The sequence below is a fragment of the Ruditapes philippinarum genome, unplaced genomic scaffold (genome assembly GCF_026571515.1).
Source record: "Ruditapes philippinarum isolate M1 unplaced genomic scaffold, ASM2657151v2 ctg606_1_1_1_1, whole genome shotgun sequence".
NCBI classification, from domain to species: Eukaryota; Metazoa; Mollusca; class Bivalvia; order Venerida; family Veneridae; genus Ruditapes; species Ruditapes philippinarum.
In genome coordinates, this window is record NW_026858164.1 from 295,908 (window position 1) to 312,473 (window position 16,566).

The window sequence follows — 16,566 nt, forward strand, 5'->3', positions numbered from 1 at the left end:
CAATCAATAATCAAAACAGTCCACATCATTGTCAAACACAAACAGAGACTAATCACTTACATTATTCTAATAAATACTAATAATCTACAAAAATGCTTTCAAAAAAGAAAATCAGCAGTTTTGTTAATTCATTTGCCAAGTATTTTATACATGTTAAGATGCTCCTGTATTTGTCAACACCTATAATAAAGAAATAAGTATTGTGCTTTTCTATAATGGGTTTTATGTCTGACATTAGGGTTTCAACTGTAGTCACTGTCTTCTATGATTATGTGTCAAGTATTCTCGATATTGTTAATGTGTAACTGCAGTAAGCCTCGAATCGGGATAGGTAACAAGGGGATTTATCATATCATTTATAGTCTTCCTTTATTTATAGAACTATTTCTATGTTGTGTATATATAAGGAACTCGATGTTTCAAAGTACACAATGTGAGAAAACTGCAAATTTGCGCCAACAAAAAGGCCAGATTTTATATATCACATGTAGATATGGATACAGTATTATGTTGTATATGTTTTTTAATATTACATATTTAATTTTGTTTTTCACTTGATCTTGGGTATCCAGGTGAGCTATTCACTTAAAATATTGTGTTTTTATCGGTCGTCAAAACATTGCTGATAATCACTAGCCTAGCAGATGGTGCATTGATCTTGTCCTATCAATAAATCTTGATAAATGAGAGTAGATTTCATAAATGCATGTATATTCTTTACAAAAAAATGTCTATCAATTGTATCATGTATGACAATTTGAATGCCTTTTTAACTATCAAATGAGAAGTTTTTCTAGGTTATACTATTCTTGATACTTTGTAAATGGAAGCAGCAATTCGAATATAATGGTAAGTTTTACTTTTTCTCTTTTTACATTCTTGTTGATAAAGTTGTACATGAGTTTTTGTTTCTCTACTGGCACCAAATAAGCAACACGATTTATATACAATAGTACATGTAGATGCTCGGCTAGTTTAAACATATTATTATACTTGCGCACTTTCGAGTCTGCTTCCCGACTCTAACCAGTTCTGGTGTCATATGATGAAACTTGTCATGATTCCAATTGACTTCAAACCCACAATCCTAGCTTGAGAGCCTAACATCTTAAATTCCAGGTCATCTCTTTTTCTCTTAACCGTAAAGTGAAATACTTTTGAGGACAAGGCTTCAGTGACTCAGTCTAATTAAGTTTTACAAAAATAGTCATTCGTCTAAATCCGAAAAAGTAATCAATGATTGCATGAACTCATAATACGTATAATTTATGTCCTTGTTACACATACATAGATATGTTCTAGGTCAATGGTCACAAATACATGACAACAAACTATAAAAAGAACATGCCACGATCTTTACATACGTTATTTTCACCAAACAGACAAGAACGATGGACCTTTCTCAGATGGAGATGACTCATCTAAAGTGATTGTAAAAAAAGAAAACGTCGCTGATTTATGCTTTAATAATACTCAAACTCAATCAACCGGCAAGTCCAGATACTTTGCTTTAATGTGTTATGCTAGCGAACTTGTGAATTTTGTCTTTGGATGAAACATTATATATGTATTAACAGAATACAACAATACATTTTTGTTTAGTAATTTTGTTTAATATGAATTCCTTATGATAAATAAAGAGCACATAGTAATATATACGAATATGACTATTTATATTTATGTTGCTAATTTATAACCAATTATATGTATAAGATATTTCAATGAGCACATGTAAACTATAACAATTAAAATTGTAATACGTCGCCGGCAAATTGTGATACTTCATTTGTCTCCTGTCAACACAGGTTATAAAAGAAAGACCAACTTTCACCTCATTCGTAGGTGGTATTTCATTTATTTTATGGCCTTGATGTAAGTTAGAAGATTGGCACGATTGATTGACTAATTGATATATGTGTAGTAGACTAAAAAAGAGCGTCTTATCCTCGTTGATATAATTTCTGTTTGTTTGTGTGAACAATTTTGAAAGATATCGGCATAAAAATAACATTTATCAGCAAACAAGTGTAATAATGATATTTGTTTAAAATTCTGATTGATATATCCGGGAATATATACATGTATATCACATATATTTTATAATATGATTTGACACATCATCGTTGATTGTGATACATATTTCTTATAGTCCCATATACTCAAGTTCTCGATGGATCTGACACATAGCACAAATGTGACAGCATTCTGTTACCATATAATCTTTACAAATGGATCCCTGAAAATAATATAATTTCTTTGAACATCATCTCAATGTGTACAACTACATCAATTTATAAGAACTTTGCAAGTTCAAATTTGATACTGTTTCCTTTGATATGTTGCTATTTATTGATCAGTATCATTTATTCAGTTATTCGTTAAAGGATAAACAGATGTAATTACAAAGACAATAGCTTTAAAACATGTTGAAATAAAGAGTTCGAGTAAACAGCGTTTGGTTTTGACCTAAAATCACATTAAATCAGTTATAATTAAACCAACTTTTATAACTTGTATAACTTTGTAACATAATTTAACTGTAAAATGGATAGGAATTTCTCCCTTCATCTCTATTAAAAAATAAATAGAAACAGATTCTCTACATGTGATATAACCTCAATCTGGTTTTGATATTCTTATTATTTCTAGTTTTCATTTAAATAAATTCTTGAGATAAATACAGTATCATAAATACCCTGATGCCACCAAGAGTTCGAACACGAGTTCTAACAGTAGCAAGACCACCAGGAACACAACATGTTACGAAAGCACATTCTCCTAGCCTGGCCGATATATCAGCCAACACACAACTTGGACACCACATCGCCCACATGCCTGAATGAATAAAACTTACAGTTATACATTTTTTACGAAAAACAACATAATTTATTATTATTTTGCAATATTTCTTACAGAAATTGTTTCAATGTACATTTGAAGAAGTCAAATATATTTACGTAATGTTTCACTATAGTCTTGTATTAAACTACCCTCATCTTATGAAATAAAGCTTTGCTGAAAGTGGCATTTTAAGTTACAAAGTAGTTTTGGTGACACCTTTTTAGCATATTTAGACATTTATTTGGTTATTTACATGGATTAAAAATGCCGTAAATTACTTTCTCTGTTCACTTGAAAATATTTTACTTTTTACTCAGTGCATGCAAGTTTTGTTTGATATACGTCAGTATGAACATATAGGGTTGCCTAGTATGTACTTTATAGCAGTGTCAAAAACTGGTAACTGTATACTAGATTTATTACAGACTATGAATGCTGATATCAGAAGCCAAAGTGGTAAATATTATTGTTATCTTGTAAATTAACTATTCATGTATATGTTAAACATTGTATATGTTCAGATTGATATCAAATTCATGTCAACTGGTAATAAGCAATCATAATATTCTTAGACACTGAGATATTGAATATATTTTGACTGTGTTTTAGCAAATACCAGTTGTACAACATACAAATATGTATAAATATGAGATATAAATAAACATTCGACTCATTAATTATATTGTATAGTTTTCAACTTTTCAATTACCACTAACGAAAGCAGCAGTCACACAATAGGCATTGAACACAACGACAAAAATGAATTTCTTCGGTGGCAATTATTTTGAAGGCTATATAATTATTCACTACAAATGACATGCTTTTCAATACTTCCTTTATGATTGAATGAGGCATATTTCAGAGAAATGAATGCTTCTATATACAAAGAAAAGAAAATCTACGATTCACAAACTGGTAATATAATTTAATGATTTTTTCCTCTACAATGTATATCATTGAAAATAAACGCAGTCGTAAGGTATTCGACAACGTCTTTCATTTTTCAGTAAAGAACCGAGCGTTAATAATTAGCCAGGAGTTTGCATTGAATGAATCAAATGAATTCGTAATTTTTCAGATAATAATTGAGTCATATAAATTATGACAACTCCGTTAAAATGTGAAGGAAACAACTTGATCATATTTTGAAAGACCTTAAATGTGAAGATTACAATACACCTTTTTATGATAGCATTGCTGGAATGTGAAAAAAGAACAACTCTGCCATACATGATAAAATACTATGAATATGTTAAGATGATAATAAACCTATACATGAAATGAAATTTTAATGTTAAGGTTTAAATAAACACGTTTAAACTATGGAGATTATATAACCAACTATTAAAAATAACTGTGATATTTTGTCACGTGACAACAACAGATTAAAATGAAATGGATTTTACATAACATACATTTTCCAACGTCATCAAAGCAAGAGAATAGCCCAGAGCTCCATTCCCTATGACCGTCCTTGGATCCAAGGATTCGATCATTCTGTACCGATGGTTGCTGATTGATTACAACAGTAGTAGTGTGTTGTGGAGGGGGCATCATATGTCCATGATCGAATGATGGGTTTGAGTGCATTTGACCTTGTGCGTATGGTTGATTGGTAGCTGGAGGTCCGTACATATGTGGGGGCGGACCGCGATCTTGTGGATGGTAACGAGGATCACGTTTATCATAGTCAGGTGGTGGACTACTCATTGTTTAAATCAGTTGTAGAGAGCAGAATCCTGAATAACAGTAACATGATAAATAAACTATGACTGCTCATCTTTGTTTACAGTAAACAATAAGTGAGAATCGTCAAGTTTCCCTTGCAGTCGAAAGAATCATACCATTTTGAGCAATATTATCAAATTTCTGATCATTTGCGCAGAATCGTTAAACATTGTGTTCTATATTTGATCAGTATCATTTAAAGAACAGTTTTTTCTCTGACCTGTTTCTTTTAATATTTAAGGAACTCCACTGATGTCCTAAAGCCTAAAACATAACAGTTGAATTTCTTACAAGATGAAATTAGGCAAAGAAAGATATGAAAAAGATAGATCAGAAATATACCCAGAAACTTTACAGCGCGGTTTGAGTGAAAAGCGTTGTTTTAGGTCATTTTTCTCAATTAGAATAGTTATTCTGGAAAAATAGAATGAGAGAATGAAATGAAATTTTACACACAAGTAATTGGTCTATGGAATATTAATCTCGAAAAATAATTTCAAAAAAAAAAACCTCAGTGGAATCCCTTTAATTAGTATTTGCTTGGTGGTAAAGTTAAAATTCTCAACAATAACTAATACATTTTTGAGGCAATATGTAGTTCTTGTTTGAACAATATGCAGAAGAAATAATTACACGCGGACTGTTCACACATTGAACAAGTATCTTATACTTTTATCTTATCACTTTGGATATCGACGGGCACGACCATGCCTCACTGTAAAAGTACTATTAAAGTGGGTTTATGACAAGATTGACTTCCTTTTTAATGTAAAAAGTTGATTAAAGACTTTACTCTCTTAAATCAATATAAAACTATTTGAACAAATTCCATTTTTTGCCTAAAATTGTAAAACGCCTGTTGAATACAAAGCGTCTGCTCAATAAAATAAACATGCGCATTGAACCTTATAGCCTGTGAGAAAACTGCATAGCGAAATCAATCTGTAGATATGTTGGGTTTAGAAAAAATGGATATCGCTGCCTTCTTAAATCCATATACAATCTGAGTGTTATGTAGTACGTCATTAATCCCCCCGCCCGAGAAAGTAAGTCAGAATCAGAATAAAAGAACAACTCTGATAGAGTTGAATTTTTTTATTCATTTTATTGTATTATTATCTATAAAGATGATAAATCTTCATGTCTGGGTTTCCCTTTTGGATCCCCTCTTCGATAAGGATAACAAAATACTTTATTTTACGTGGAATTATTTTCAGTACAGTTTAAGATCAAGTACTTCCTTATAATCCTTCAAATATAAATATTAATGCTTCCTAAAGGATAATTCTTAAAGTCTACTAAAATCTATTTTAATCATGAATGTTTGCCGTAAATGTTTAAATAATTGTTTTAAACGCGAGGGGTAGGGAAACACTTTTAAACATATTTCAAACATTTTGAGAAGAAAAACACAGTTTGCTTTAGTCGTTTGTTTCTAAACAATTATCAATTTGAAAACTTTTTCTTAAGGATGATATAACCGATTTTAATGTTAACTGATATCATAAAAAGAGCCGTCTAAAATCCAAGCTTTTATACAGATAAGTGTCCATAACTCGTAAATCGTGTGATAAATTTTGTTTAAATATTGCATGCAGGTGTCCACTGACCCATGTTGTCAATTTTTTAGTTCTTTATAGTGCCCGTTAGTGTGGTCATACCTTAGGCTTCCTGCTCAATTCGGAGAATTTATTTAAATGTAATGTATTACATGCATGTATGTATGAAAAGATTACAAATAAAAATATTGTTTAGACAGATCTCATAATGTGTTTATTAATGTAAAAGAAATATTTATAAAAGCAAAACAACGTTTGTCAGTACGTCGAAGTTCCAAACTAATTTTTATGCTAGTTTATACCAAATTGATATAACTCATGTACATAAATAATTTTCAAAATAAATGATAAATACACCATGTTTCACTATAAATCTGCACATAAATTTTACTACGATATATCTGACCTCAATGTGTGTTCCTAAATTCTTTTGAATGAAAACATAATGTGCTGCACAGAAATATCGTTTGAACATATTAATTACACCGCTGAAAAATTCATTTGATGATTTATCAAAAATGCTACATTCATTCTAAGAAACAGTGAATTTTTTTTTATTTTTAGTAAGTATCAAGGTAAACAGATATTTACTTACTTAGGGAATGAAGATCAAGTGTTTCCTCGGACAGCAAAGTTTTTGTGCTGTCAAAATCTTATCGTTGATATGATATCGTTTGTTTGCATAATGCGCACGCAGCAAATGCTTCAGTTGCCCCATAAAAGGACTTTTTTCGAGTATAAATTACTACATGAGCTGAGTTTTAAGTTTTACAGTTGCTCTGCGTTTGTTTACCTGACTCAAAAAAATACCAATGAAACTTGCATAAAGTGCATGGTACCTTTGAAAGAACATGCATTTTTCACTAAACCAAACTAATTTTGTTCTAGACAATTTTTTGCAACAGTGGGAATTCGCAATTAAAAGTTATAACATAATTTTTGACATCGGGGTTAACTAGGTTTTGCAAAACGTTTAAAACATCCGGGTGTTGATGGTAATATGAAAAAAAGCCACCTAAAATAGGAAAAAATAAGATCACACAAAGATAAAGGTAACGAAACTTGATTTCTGATGATTGTAAGGACATTTTATCACGTGGTACAAACATCTGCCATAAATTATGAGTACTTAGAGAAAAAAGTATTAAGTTTCGACTTAGACACAAAATGAAATATGATAAATGCGTAATTGGTAAAAAAGTGAAAAACGCCGGAGTACGTCTCATCATAACATAATTTGGCATTATACACGGCTTATGTACATCAAGTTTCAATTACGCATATAACTTTGATACGCTGTCACGAAAACAATGCCATCATCTATGAAATAATTTTAAACATAAATAATAGACAAACAACACTTTTATTTGGTAAGTTACAAAACACTCGAAAGATATTCTCTGGTTATAAGTGACAAAGAAGCGGCGCTAAGTATTTCAATATTCCATTGGACCAAATTGTCCATGCGGATAAACAGACACATGATAAATGACAAGAAAGTGTAAAGCATATACATACAATAATATGTGTAAGTGGAGTAGGAATAAACAAAATTGTAAATCATCATTGAAAACAAATATCATAACAAAAGGACATTCAACTTTAAGCATAATGCTAAATAAACAAAACTTACGGAGAGGTAAACTTTATACTTACTATTGAATTAATTTTACAAGATACACGAATCAAGTGTAATGGAAACTGATGCAAGATCGTGTGTTTTATATAGTTCTTCTTGCTCTTTGGTAAAGCTGGTTTAGTCCATCTCATCTGAATAATTCTATGTGCAATCTATGAGAAGATACTCTTAACCTAGTGAGACTCTTACAAAACCGTTCAACATTGATAATATTTAGATATGGTTGAAACTTAGAAACGTAAGTATGTCTATAAAATAGAACTCTACTAGAGTTGTCTAATCTACTTGACCAGTTTTGTACAAATTGGTCTTTCAATCGTTGTTTCACATGATATAAAAACAGGTCAGTATTACCAACACTTTGCATGAATCATACATCATAAAAACCTAATGTACATAAAAGATTTTTCACTAATGAAACCATTTTGGTTTATTTGGGTAAGTTTCACAATCATTCTTTAATTAATTATAAACTTCGTTGACAAATTTATTCTCACTTGTATGTAATAGTTTAACCCAGTTTTTAATAATGTTATAGTAGTGCATTGTTTGAAAAGATATTCTGAAATATGTCCTGGCATAATCCAGCTATTTGCTTTTAATAATATTTTCATTATGCATTTCAAATTTCAATCAAAGGGGGATAAAGCGTAATGGAAACTTATATAAGGTCGTGTGTTTTATTTAGTTCTTGCTCGTTGAAGCCGGATACATTGAAGAAATATTGACATTTATAAACGTATGTGAGAAGTGAGCAGTGAACAGTGAGCTAAGCAAAAAGCCATTTTAATTTATATAGGGAAATCAATGATCTGCTGTAATACTCAGCTGGCAAGGCAATATAGCAATGCATTCCTAAATGTACTATAAAAATGCTCTTCTGGAATGCTCAACTGGCTTTTTAGTCTAGCAGTGCATTACTAAATATAGTGTTAAAATGCGTTGCTGGAATGCTCAGCTGGCTAAGCAATCTAGCAGAGCAATCCGTAATATAGTGAAAAAATGCTCTGATGGAATGCTAATCTGGCTATTCAATCTAGAAGGGCATTACTAAATATAGTGTAAAAATGCTCTGCTGGAATGCTATGCTGGCTAGGAAATCTAGCAGTGCGTTCAAAAATATGGTGTTAAAATACTGGAATGCTCAGCTGACTAGGCAATCTAGCAGTGCATTTCTAAATATAGTGTTAAAATGCTCTGCTTGAATGCTCAGCTGTCTTGGCAATCTAGCAGGCCATTCCTTGATATAGTTTAAAATGCTTGTTGAAATGATGACCTGGTCATCTCTCTTTCTCTTAACTGTAAAGTGAAATACTTTTGAGGACAAGGCTTGAGTGACTCAGTCTAATTAGGTTGTACAAAAATAGTCCTTCGTCTAAATCTGAGAAGGTCAATCAATGATTGCATGAACGCATAATACGTATAATTTATGTCATTATTACACATACATAGATATGTTCTAGATCAATGATCACAAATACATGACAACAAACTATTGAAAGAACATGCCACGATCTTTACATACGTTATTTTCACCCAAACAGGCAAGAACGATGGACCTTTCTCAAATGGAGATGACTCATCTACAATGATTGTAAAAAAAAGAAAACGTCGCTGATTTATGCTTTAATTATACTCAAAAAATGTTATCAAATGCAAAATGATCATAAATAACGTTACATTATTTTTTCCGCAAATATGTACAGAAATAATAACATTACAAACAGATGTTACATGTTTTAAAGGATTTCTCCTGTCCCCTTAAATGAAATGACTTTTCAACGCAAGTGTTGGACAACAAAATATATTTGTATTAATTTTATATTACAAATGACTTATCAATCTTTTACATTTTCGAGTCGTTTATTGCTATCTTTGCGATAATTTGAATTTGAATAATTGTTATACGATACTGTAAACTAACAATACTGTTTTTTGTAAAGTGTTTATTGGAAAACACATACAGACACACGCACACACGCACAGGCGCACGCGCGCATACACACACATAACAAGCTATCTTAATTATAAAAAATAATTAACATGAATCATTTACAAATAAGGAAATAAACACAACAAGATAAACAACATGTTCCTTGTCGCCGACTGTTCACGTAAGTAAGAAATTCTTACTATCAGCTGACAAGTCCAGATACTTTGTTTTAATGTGTTTTGCTGACGAACATGTAAATTTTGTCTTTGGATGAAACGTAACAAATGTGTTAATACAACAATACATTTTTGTTTAGTAATTTTGTTTAATATGAATTCCTTATGATAAATAAAGTAACACATAGTAATATATACGAATATGACTATTTATATTTATGATTCTATATAATAATCAATTAAAGGTTTAGAATATTTCAATGAGCACATGTAAACTTTTAACAATTAAAATTGTGATAAGGCGTTTTTCAAAAGACGCCGACAAATTGTGATACTTCATTTGTCTCCTGTCAACACAGGTTATTGAGAAAGATCAACTTTCACTTCATTCGTAGGTGGTATTTCATCTATTTTATGGCCTTGATGTAAAACAGGAGATTGGCACGATTGATTGACGAGTTGATATATGTATAGTAGACTACAAAAGAGCGTCTTATCCTCGTTGATATAATTTCTGTTTGTTTGTGTGAACACTTTTGAAAGATATCGGCATAAAAATAACATTTATCAGCAAACAAGTATAATAATGATATTAGTCTAAAATTTTGATTGATATATCCGGGAATATATACATGTATATCACTTATATTTTATAATGTAATTTGACACATCATCGTTGATTGTGATATCTATATCTTATAGTCCCATATACTCCAGTTCTCGATGGATCTGACACATGGCACAAAATGAACAGCATTCTATTACCATACAATCTTTACAAATGGATCCCTGAAAATAAAATAATTTCTTTGAACATCATCTCAATTTGTACAACTACATCAATTTATAAGAACTTTGCAAGTTGAAATTTGATACTTTTTCCTTTGATATGTTGCAATTTTATTGATCAGTATCATTTATTCAGTTATTCGTTAAAAGATAATGAATTACAAAGGCAAACGCTTTAAAACATGAAATAAAGAGTTCAAGTAAACAGCGTTTGATTTTGACCTCAAATCACATTAAAAAAGTTATAATTAAACCAACTCTGTTGTATAACTTTGTAACATAATTTAACTGTAAAATGGATAGGAATTTCTCCCTTCATCTCTATTAAAAAATAATTAGAAACAGATTCTCTACATGTTATATAACCTCAATCTGGTTTTGTTATTTCTTATTATTTCTAGTTTTCATTTAAATTAATTATTGATATAAATACCGTATCATACATACCCTGATGCCACCAAGAGTTCGAACACGAGTTCTAATAGTAACAAGACTACCAGGAACACAGCTTGTTACAAAAGCACATTCTCCTAGCCTAGCCGATATATCAATCAACACACAACTTGGACAACACCATCCCCACATGCCTGAATGAATAAAATTTATAGTATACATTTTCTACGAAAAACAACATATTATTTTACAATATTTCTTATAGAAATTGTTTCAATGTAGTCAAATGTATTACGTAACGTTTCACTATAGTCTTGTATTAAACCACCCTCATCTTGTGAAATAAAGCTTTGCAGAAAGTGGCATTTTAAGTTACAAAGTAGTTTTGGTGACACCTTTTTAGCATATTTAGACATTTATTTGGAAATTCACATGGATTAAAATGCCGTTAATTACTTTCTCTGTTCACTTGAAAATATTTTACTTTTTACTCAGTGCACGCAAGTTTTTGTTTGATATACGTTCAGTAATGAACATACTTGTGGGTTTGCCTTGTATTGTACTTTTTTATAGCTCATTGTTTAAAAAAACTAAACTGGTATACCTAGATTTATTACCAGACTAATGAATGTGATATCAGAAAGCCAAAGTTTAAATATTATGTTATTTTTTGTAAATTAACCCTAAATTCATGTATATGTTAAACATTGTTATGTTTTCAGATTGATATCAAAATTCATTGTCAGCAATCATAATATTCTTTGGACACTGAATCTTGAATATTTTTGAACTCTGTGTTTATTCCAAAATACTTGGTTGTACAACATAACAAATAATGTAATAAATATGAGATAATAGAATAAACATTCGACTCTTTTATTATATTGTATAGTTTTCAACTTTCCAATTACCACTAATGAAAGCAGCAGTCACACAATAGGCATTTAACACACCGTCAGAAATGAATTTCTTCGGTGGCAATTATTTTGAAGGCTATATGATTATTCACTACAAATGACATGCTTTTAAATACTTCTTTTATGATTGAATGAGGCATATTTCAGAGAAATTAAAGCTTCTATAAACAAAGAAAAGAAATTCTACGATTCACAATCTGAAGTATATTTTTATGATTTTTCTTCTACAATGTATATCACTAAAAGATGAACAAGACAGTAAAATAAACGCAGTCGTTACTATTCGTGAACGTCCTGCATTTTTCAGTAAAGATCCGAGCGTAAATAACTAGCCAGGAGTTTTTATTGAATGAAACCGTCAAAAAATTCGTATTTTTTCAGATAATAATCGACCCAAACATGACAACTCCGTTAGAATGTAAAGGAAACAACTTGATCATACATTATGAAAGTTTTTGAATGTGAAGATTACAAAATACATCTATTCATGACAGCACTGCTGGTATGTGAAGAAAAACAAACTCGTCCATACATGATAACATACTTTGAATATGTTAAGATAATAATATACATATAAATGATATGAAATTTTTAATGGTAAGATTTAAATAAAATTGAAAGATAACTGTGATATTTTGTCATGTTCATGTGACAGTATGTAAACAACACACTAAAATGAAATGGTTTTTACATAACATACATTTTCCAACGTCATCAAAGCAAGAGAATAGCCCAGAGCTCCATTCCCTATGACCGTCCTTGGATCCCAGTATCCGATCATTCTGTACCGATGGTTGCTGATTGATTACAACAGTTGTAGAATGTTGTGGAGGGGGCATCATATGTCCATGATCGAATGATGGGTTTGAGTGCATTTGACCTTGTGCGTTATGGTTGATTGGTAGCTGGAGGTCCGTACATATGTTTGGGGGCGGCCCGCGATCTTGTGGATGGTAACGAGGATCACGTCTATCATAGTTAGGTGGTGGACTACTCATTGTTTCAATCAGTTGTAGAGAGCGGAATCCTGAATAACAGTAACATGATAAAATACTAAGACTGCTCATCTTTGTTTACAGTAAGCAATACGTTAGAATCGTCAAGTTTCCCTTGCAGTCGAAAGAATCATACCCTTTTGAGCAATATTATGAAATTTCTGATCATTGCGCAGAATAGTTAAACATTGTGTTCTATATTTGATCAGTATCATTTGAAAAACAGTTTTTTTTCTCTGACCTGTTTCTTTAAATATTTAAGGAACTCCGTTGGTGTCCTAAAGCCTAAAACATAACAGTTGAATTTTTTACTTAGATAAAATTAGGCACAGAAGGATATGCAAAAGATAGTTCAGAAATATACCCAGAAATTACAAAGCACGGTTTGAGTGAAAAGCGTTGTTTTAGGTCATTTTTCTCAATTAGAAAAGTTATTCTGGAAAAATAGAGTGAGAGAATGAACTGAAATTTTACACACAAGTAATAAGTCTAGGGAATATTTATCAATATCATTTTAATATTTTATGGTCGGAGGACCATCTTAGTGTTATGCAGTTCTTCGTTAATCCCCATGCCCGAGAAAGTCACAATAAAAGAACAACTTTGATAGAGTTGAATCTATTGATTCATTTTATGGTATTATCATCTATAAAGATATCAAATTTTCATTTCTGGGTCTCCCATTTAGACCCCCTCTTGGGTAAGGATATCAAAATACCTTTATACGTGGAAAATTTTCCATATAGTTTAAGATCAAGTATCTCGCATGGATAAATATAAATGCTTCCAAATCTATTTTAATTATGAGTGTTTGTCATACAATTCCTGTGTAATAATTATAAATTCATTTAATAAACATGTAAATTGATGAATTGAAGTTTTAGTATTTAACTTATTGTGATAAACTGTACTGTTGTTGTTGCTTTTATACTTTGTTTTACAATTAATGTTATTATCGTGATCAATTATTACTGTTTACTTCATTGGAAGAATATATAGAAAAAAAGAGAAAAAAGAGAATAGATAGATAGATAGATAGATAGATAGATAGATAGATAGATAGATAGATAGATAGATAGATAGATAGATAGAGAGATAGATAGAGAGATAGATAGATAGATATAAGATTTAGGGATACAAGTATTTTGAATTAGGCTCTCTTGGCAAGTAATTGCTCAAATAATTGTTTAAAACGGGATGGGTAGGGAAACATTTTTTGAGAAAAGAAACACATTTTGCATTCTAAACAATTATTAATTTGAAAACCGTTTTTCATAAGGATGATGTATTCGATTTTAGAGTTATCTTATTTGACTAATATCCAAGCTTTTTTCAAGAAAAAGTGTCCATAACTCGTAAATGTTGTCAATGTTTTAGTTATTTATTGTGCCCATTAAGGTAGTCATACCTAAAGCTTACTACTATATTCATAGAATTAATTTAAATGTAGTTTGTTATATATGAAATATTACAAATAAAAATATTGTTTAAACTGATCTCATAATGGGTTTATTTATGTAAAAGAAACATTATAAAAGCAAAACAACGTTTGTCAGTAGGTCGAAGTTCCAAACTAATTTTTTATGCTAGTTTATACCAATTTGATATAACTCCTGTACATAAAAAATTTTTCAAAATAAATGAAAAGTACACTACGTTACACTATAAATCCCCACATAAATTTAACTACGACATATTTGACTTCAATGTGTGTTCCAAAATTCTTTTGAATGAAAACATAATGTGCTGCACAGAAATATCGTTTGAGCATATTAAAATTGTATTCTAAATTACATCGCTGAAAAATTCATTTGATGATTTATCAAACATGTTACATTCATTCTAAGAAACAGTGAATTCATTTTTCTTTTAATTATCAAGGTAAACAGATATTTACTTACTTAGGGAATGTAGAGCAAGTGTTTCCTCGGACAGCAAAGTTTTTGTGCAGTCAAATTTTTATCGTTGATATGATATCGTTTGTTTGCAAAATGCGCACGCAGCATATGCTTCAGTTGCCCCGTAAAAGGACTTTGTTCGAGTATAAATTACTGCATGAGCTGAGTTTTAAGTTTTATAGTTGCGTTTGTTTACCTGACTCAAAAAATACCACTAAAACTTGCATATAGTACATGGCACCTTTGAAAAAATAAGCATTTTTCAACCAAAATTAGAACTAAACTGAACTAATTTTGTTCCAGACAATTGTTGCAACAGTGTGAAATCGCAATTAAGAGATATAACATAATTTTGAAATTTTGACATGTTGATTAACTAGGTTTTGCAAAAAGTTTTAACATCTTGGTGGTTATATGGAAAAAAATAGGAAAAAATACGATCACACAGAGATAAAGGTAACCAAATTTGATTGTTGATGAATGTAAGGACATTTCATCTCGTGGAAAAAAATATCCGTCAAATTATGACGACTACGACGCAACATCGAGTTTTTTAACATTTATCTCAAAAAGCTAAAGAATTTACTTACTGAATTACGCCGAAGTTCGCCTCATCATAACTTTTAATTTGTCATAATACACGGCTTATGTACATCAAGTTTCATTTACGCATATAACTTTTATACGCTGTCACGAAAACAATGTCATCATCTATGCTATGATTTTAAACATAAATAATAAAAACTCAAACAGCACTTTTATTTGGTGAGTTACATAAAAACTCGAAAGGTAATCTCTGGTTATAAGTGACAAAGAAGCGGCACTAAGTCTTTCAATATTCCATTGGACCAAATTGTCCACGAGGATAAACAGACACATGATAAATGACACATGATAATGAAGTGTAAAGCATATACATATAATAATATGTGTAAGTGGAGTAAGAATACACAAAATTGTAAACCATCATTGAAAATAAATATTAGAACAAAAAGACATTCAACTTTAAGCATAATGCTAAATAAACAAAACTTACAGAGAGGTAAACTTTATACTTAATATTGAATTAATTTGACAAGATACACGAATCTTGCGTAATGGAAACTGTTGCAAGGTCGTGTGTTTTATATAGTTCTTCTTGCTCTTTGGTGGTTTAGTCAATCTCATCTAAATGATTCTATGTATAATCTATGAGAAGATACTCTTAACCTAGTAAGATCCTTTCATCTTTGATAATATTTAGATATGGTTGAAATATGTCTATAAAATAGAGCGCTACTAGAGTTATCTAATCTACTTGACAAGTTTTGTACAAGTTGGTCTTTCAATCGTTGTTTCACATGATATAAAAACAGGTCAGTATTACCAACACTTTGCATGAATCATACATCATAAAAACCTAATGTACATAAAAGATTTTTCACTAATGAAACTATTTTGGTTTATTTGGGTTAGTTTCACAATCATTCTTTAATAAATTATAAACTTCGTTGATAAATTTAATCATTAATAATGTCAATAATATTTTCATTATGCATTGCAAATTTCAATCAAGGGGGATAAAGCGTAATGGAAACTAATGTAAGGCCGCATGTTTTATATGCATGTAGTTCTTGCTCTTTGAAGCTGGATACATTGAATAATTATTGACATTTATAAACAATGGTTCATACTACAGTAGAAGTCTAAACGTGCTGA

At 30.5% G+C, this 16,566-nt stretch overlaps 2 protein-coding genes across 2 annotated transcripts; both read right to left on the reverse strand.

The window, feature by feature from the left end:
• Window positions 1–1,451: 1,451 nt before the first annotated feature.
• LOC132752333 (placenta-specific gene 8 protein-like) lies at window positions 1,452–6,879 on the reverse strand. The gene is made up of 4 exons (XM_060742641.1): window positions 6,724–6,879; window positions 4,257–4,580; window positions 2,696–2,835; window positions 1,452–2,236 (listed from the first exon to the last, which is right to left on the reverse strand). Exons 2-4 carry the CDS (start codon window positions 4,549–4,551, stop codon window positions 2,144–2,146), a joined length of 528 nt encoding a protein of 175 aa, XP_060598624.1. The 5' UTR covers window positions 4,552–4,580; window positions 6,724–6,879; the 3' UTR covers window positions 1,452–2,143.
• Window positions 6,880–9,380: 2,501 nt separating this feature from the next.
• LOC132752334 (placenta-specific gene 8 protein-like) lies at window positions 9,381–15,019 on the reverse strand. Its single transcript, XM_060742642.1, has 4 exons — window positions 14,872–15,019; window positions 12,676–13,002; window positions 11,113–11,252; window positions 9,381–10,665 (listed from the first exon to the last, which is right to left on the reverse strand). Exons 2-4 carry the CDS (start codon window positions 12,971–12,973, stop codon window positions 10,573–10,575), a joined length of 531 nt encoding a protein of 176 aa, XP_060598625.1. The 5' UTR covers window positions 12,974–13,002; window positions 14,872–15,019; the 3' UTR covers window positions 9,381–10,572.
• Between the last annotated feature and the right edge of the window lie 1,547 nt (window positions 15,020–16,566).

Excerpts from the sequence above, each read along its gene's own strand:
- LOC132752333 (XM_060742641.1), bottom strand. The coding sequence starts at position 4,551 with ATGAGTAGTCCACCACCTGACTATGATAAACGTGATCCTCGTTACCAT. Across the intron at positions 2,836-4,256 it reads CTTTGATGACGTTGGAAAAT|GCATGTGGGCGATGTGGTGT; the intron begins GTATGTTATGTA and ends TTATTCATTCAG. Across the intron at positions 2,237-2,695 it reads GAACTCTTGGTGGCATCAGG|GGATCCATTTGTAAAGATTA; the intron begins GTATTTATGATA and ends TATTATTTTCAG.
- LOC132752334 (XM_060742642.1), bottom strand. The coding sequence starts at position 12,973 with ATGAGTAGTCCACCACCTAACTATGATAGACGTGATCCTCGTTACCAT. Across the intron at positions 11,253-12,675 it reads CTTTGATGACGTTGGAAAAT|GCATGTGGGGATGGTGTTGT; the intron begins GTATGTTATGTA and ends TTATTCATTCAG. Across the intron at positions 10,666-11,112 it reads GAACTCTTGGTGGCATCAGG|GGATCCATTTGTAAAGATTG; the intron begins GTATGTATGATA and ends TTTTATTTTCAG.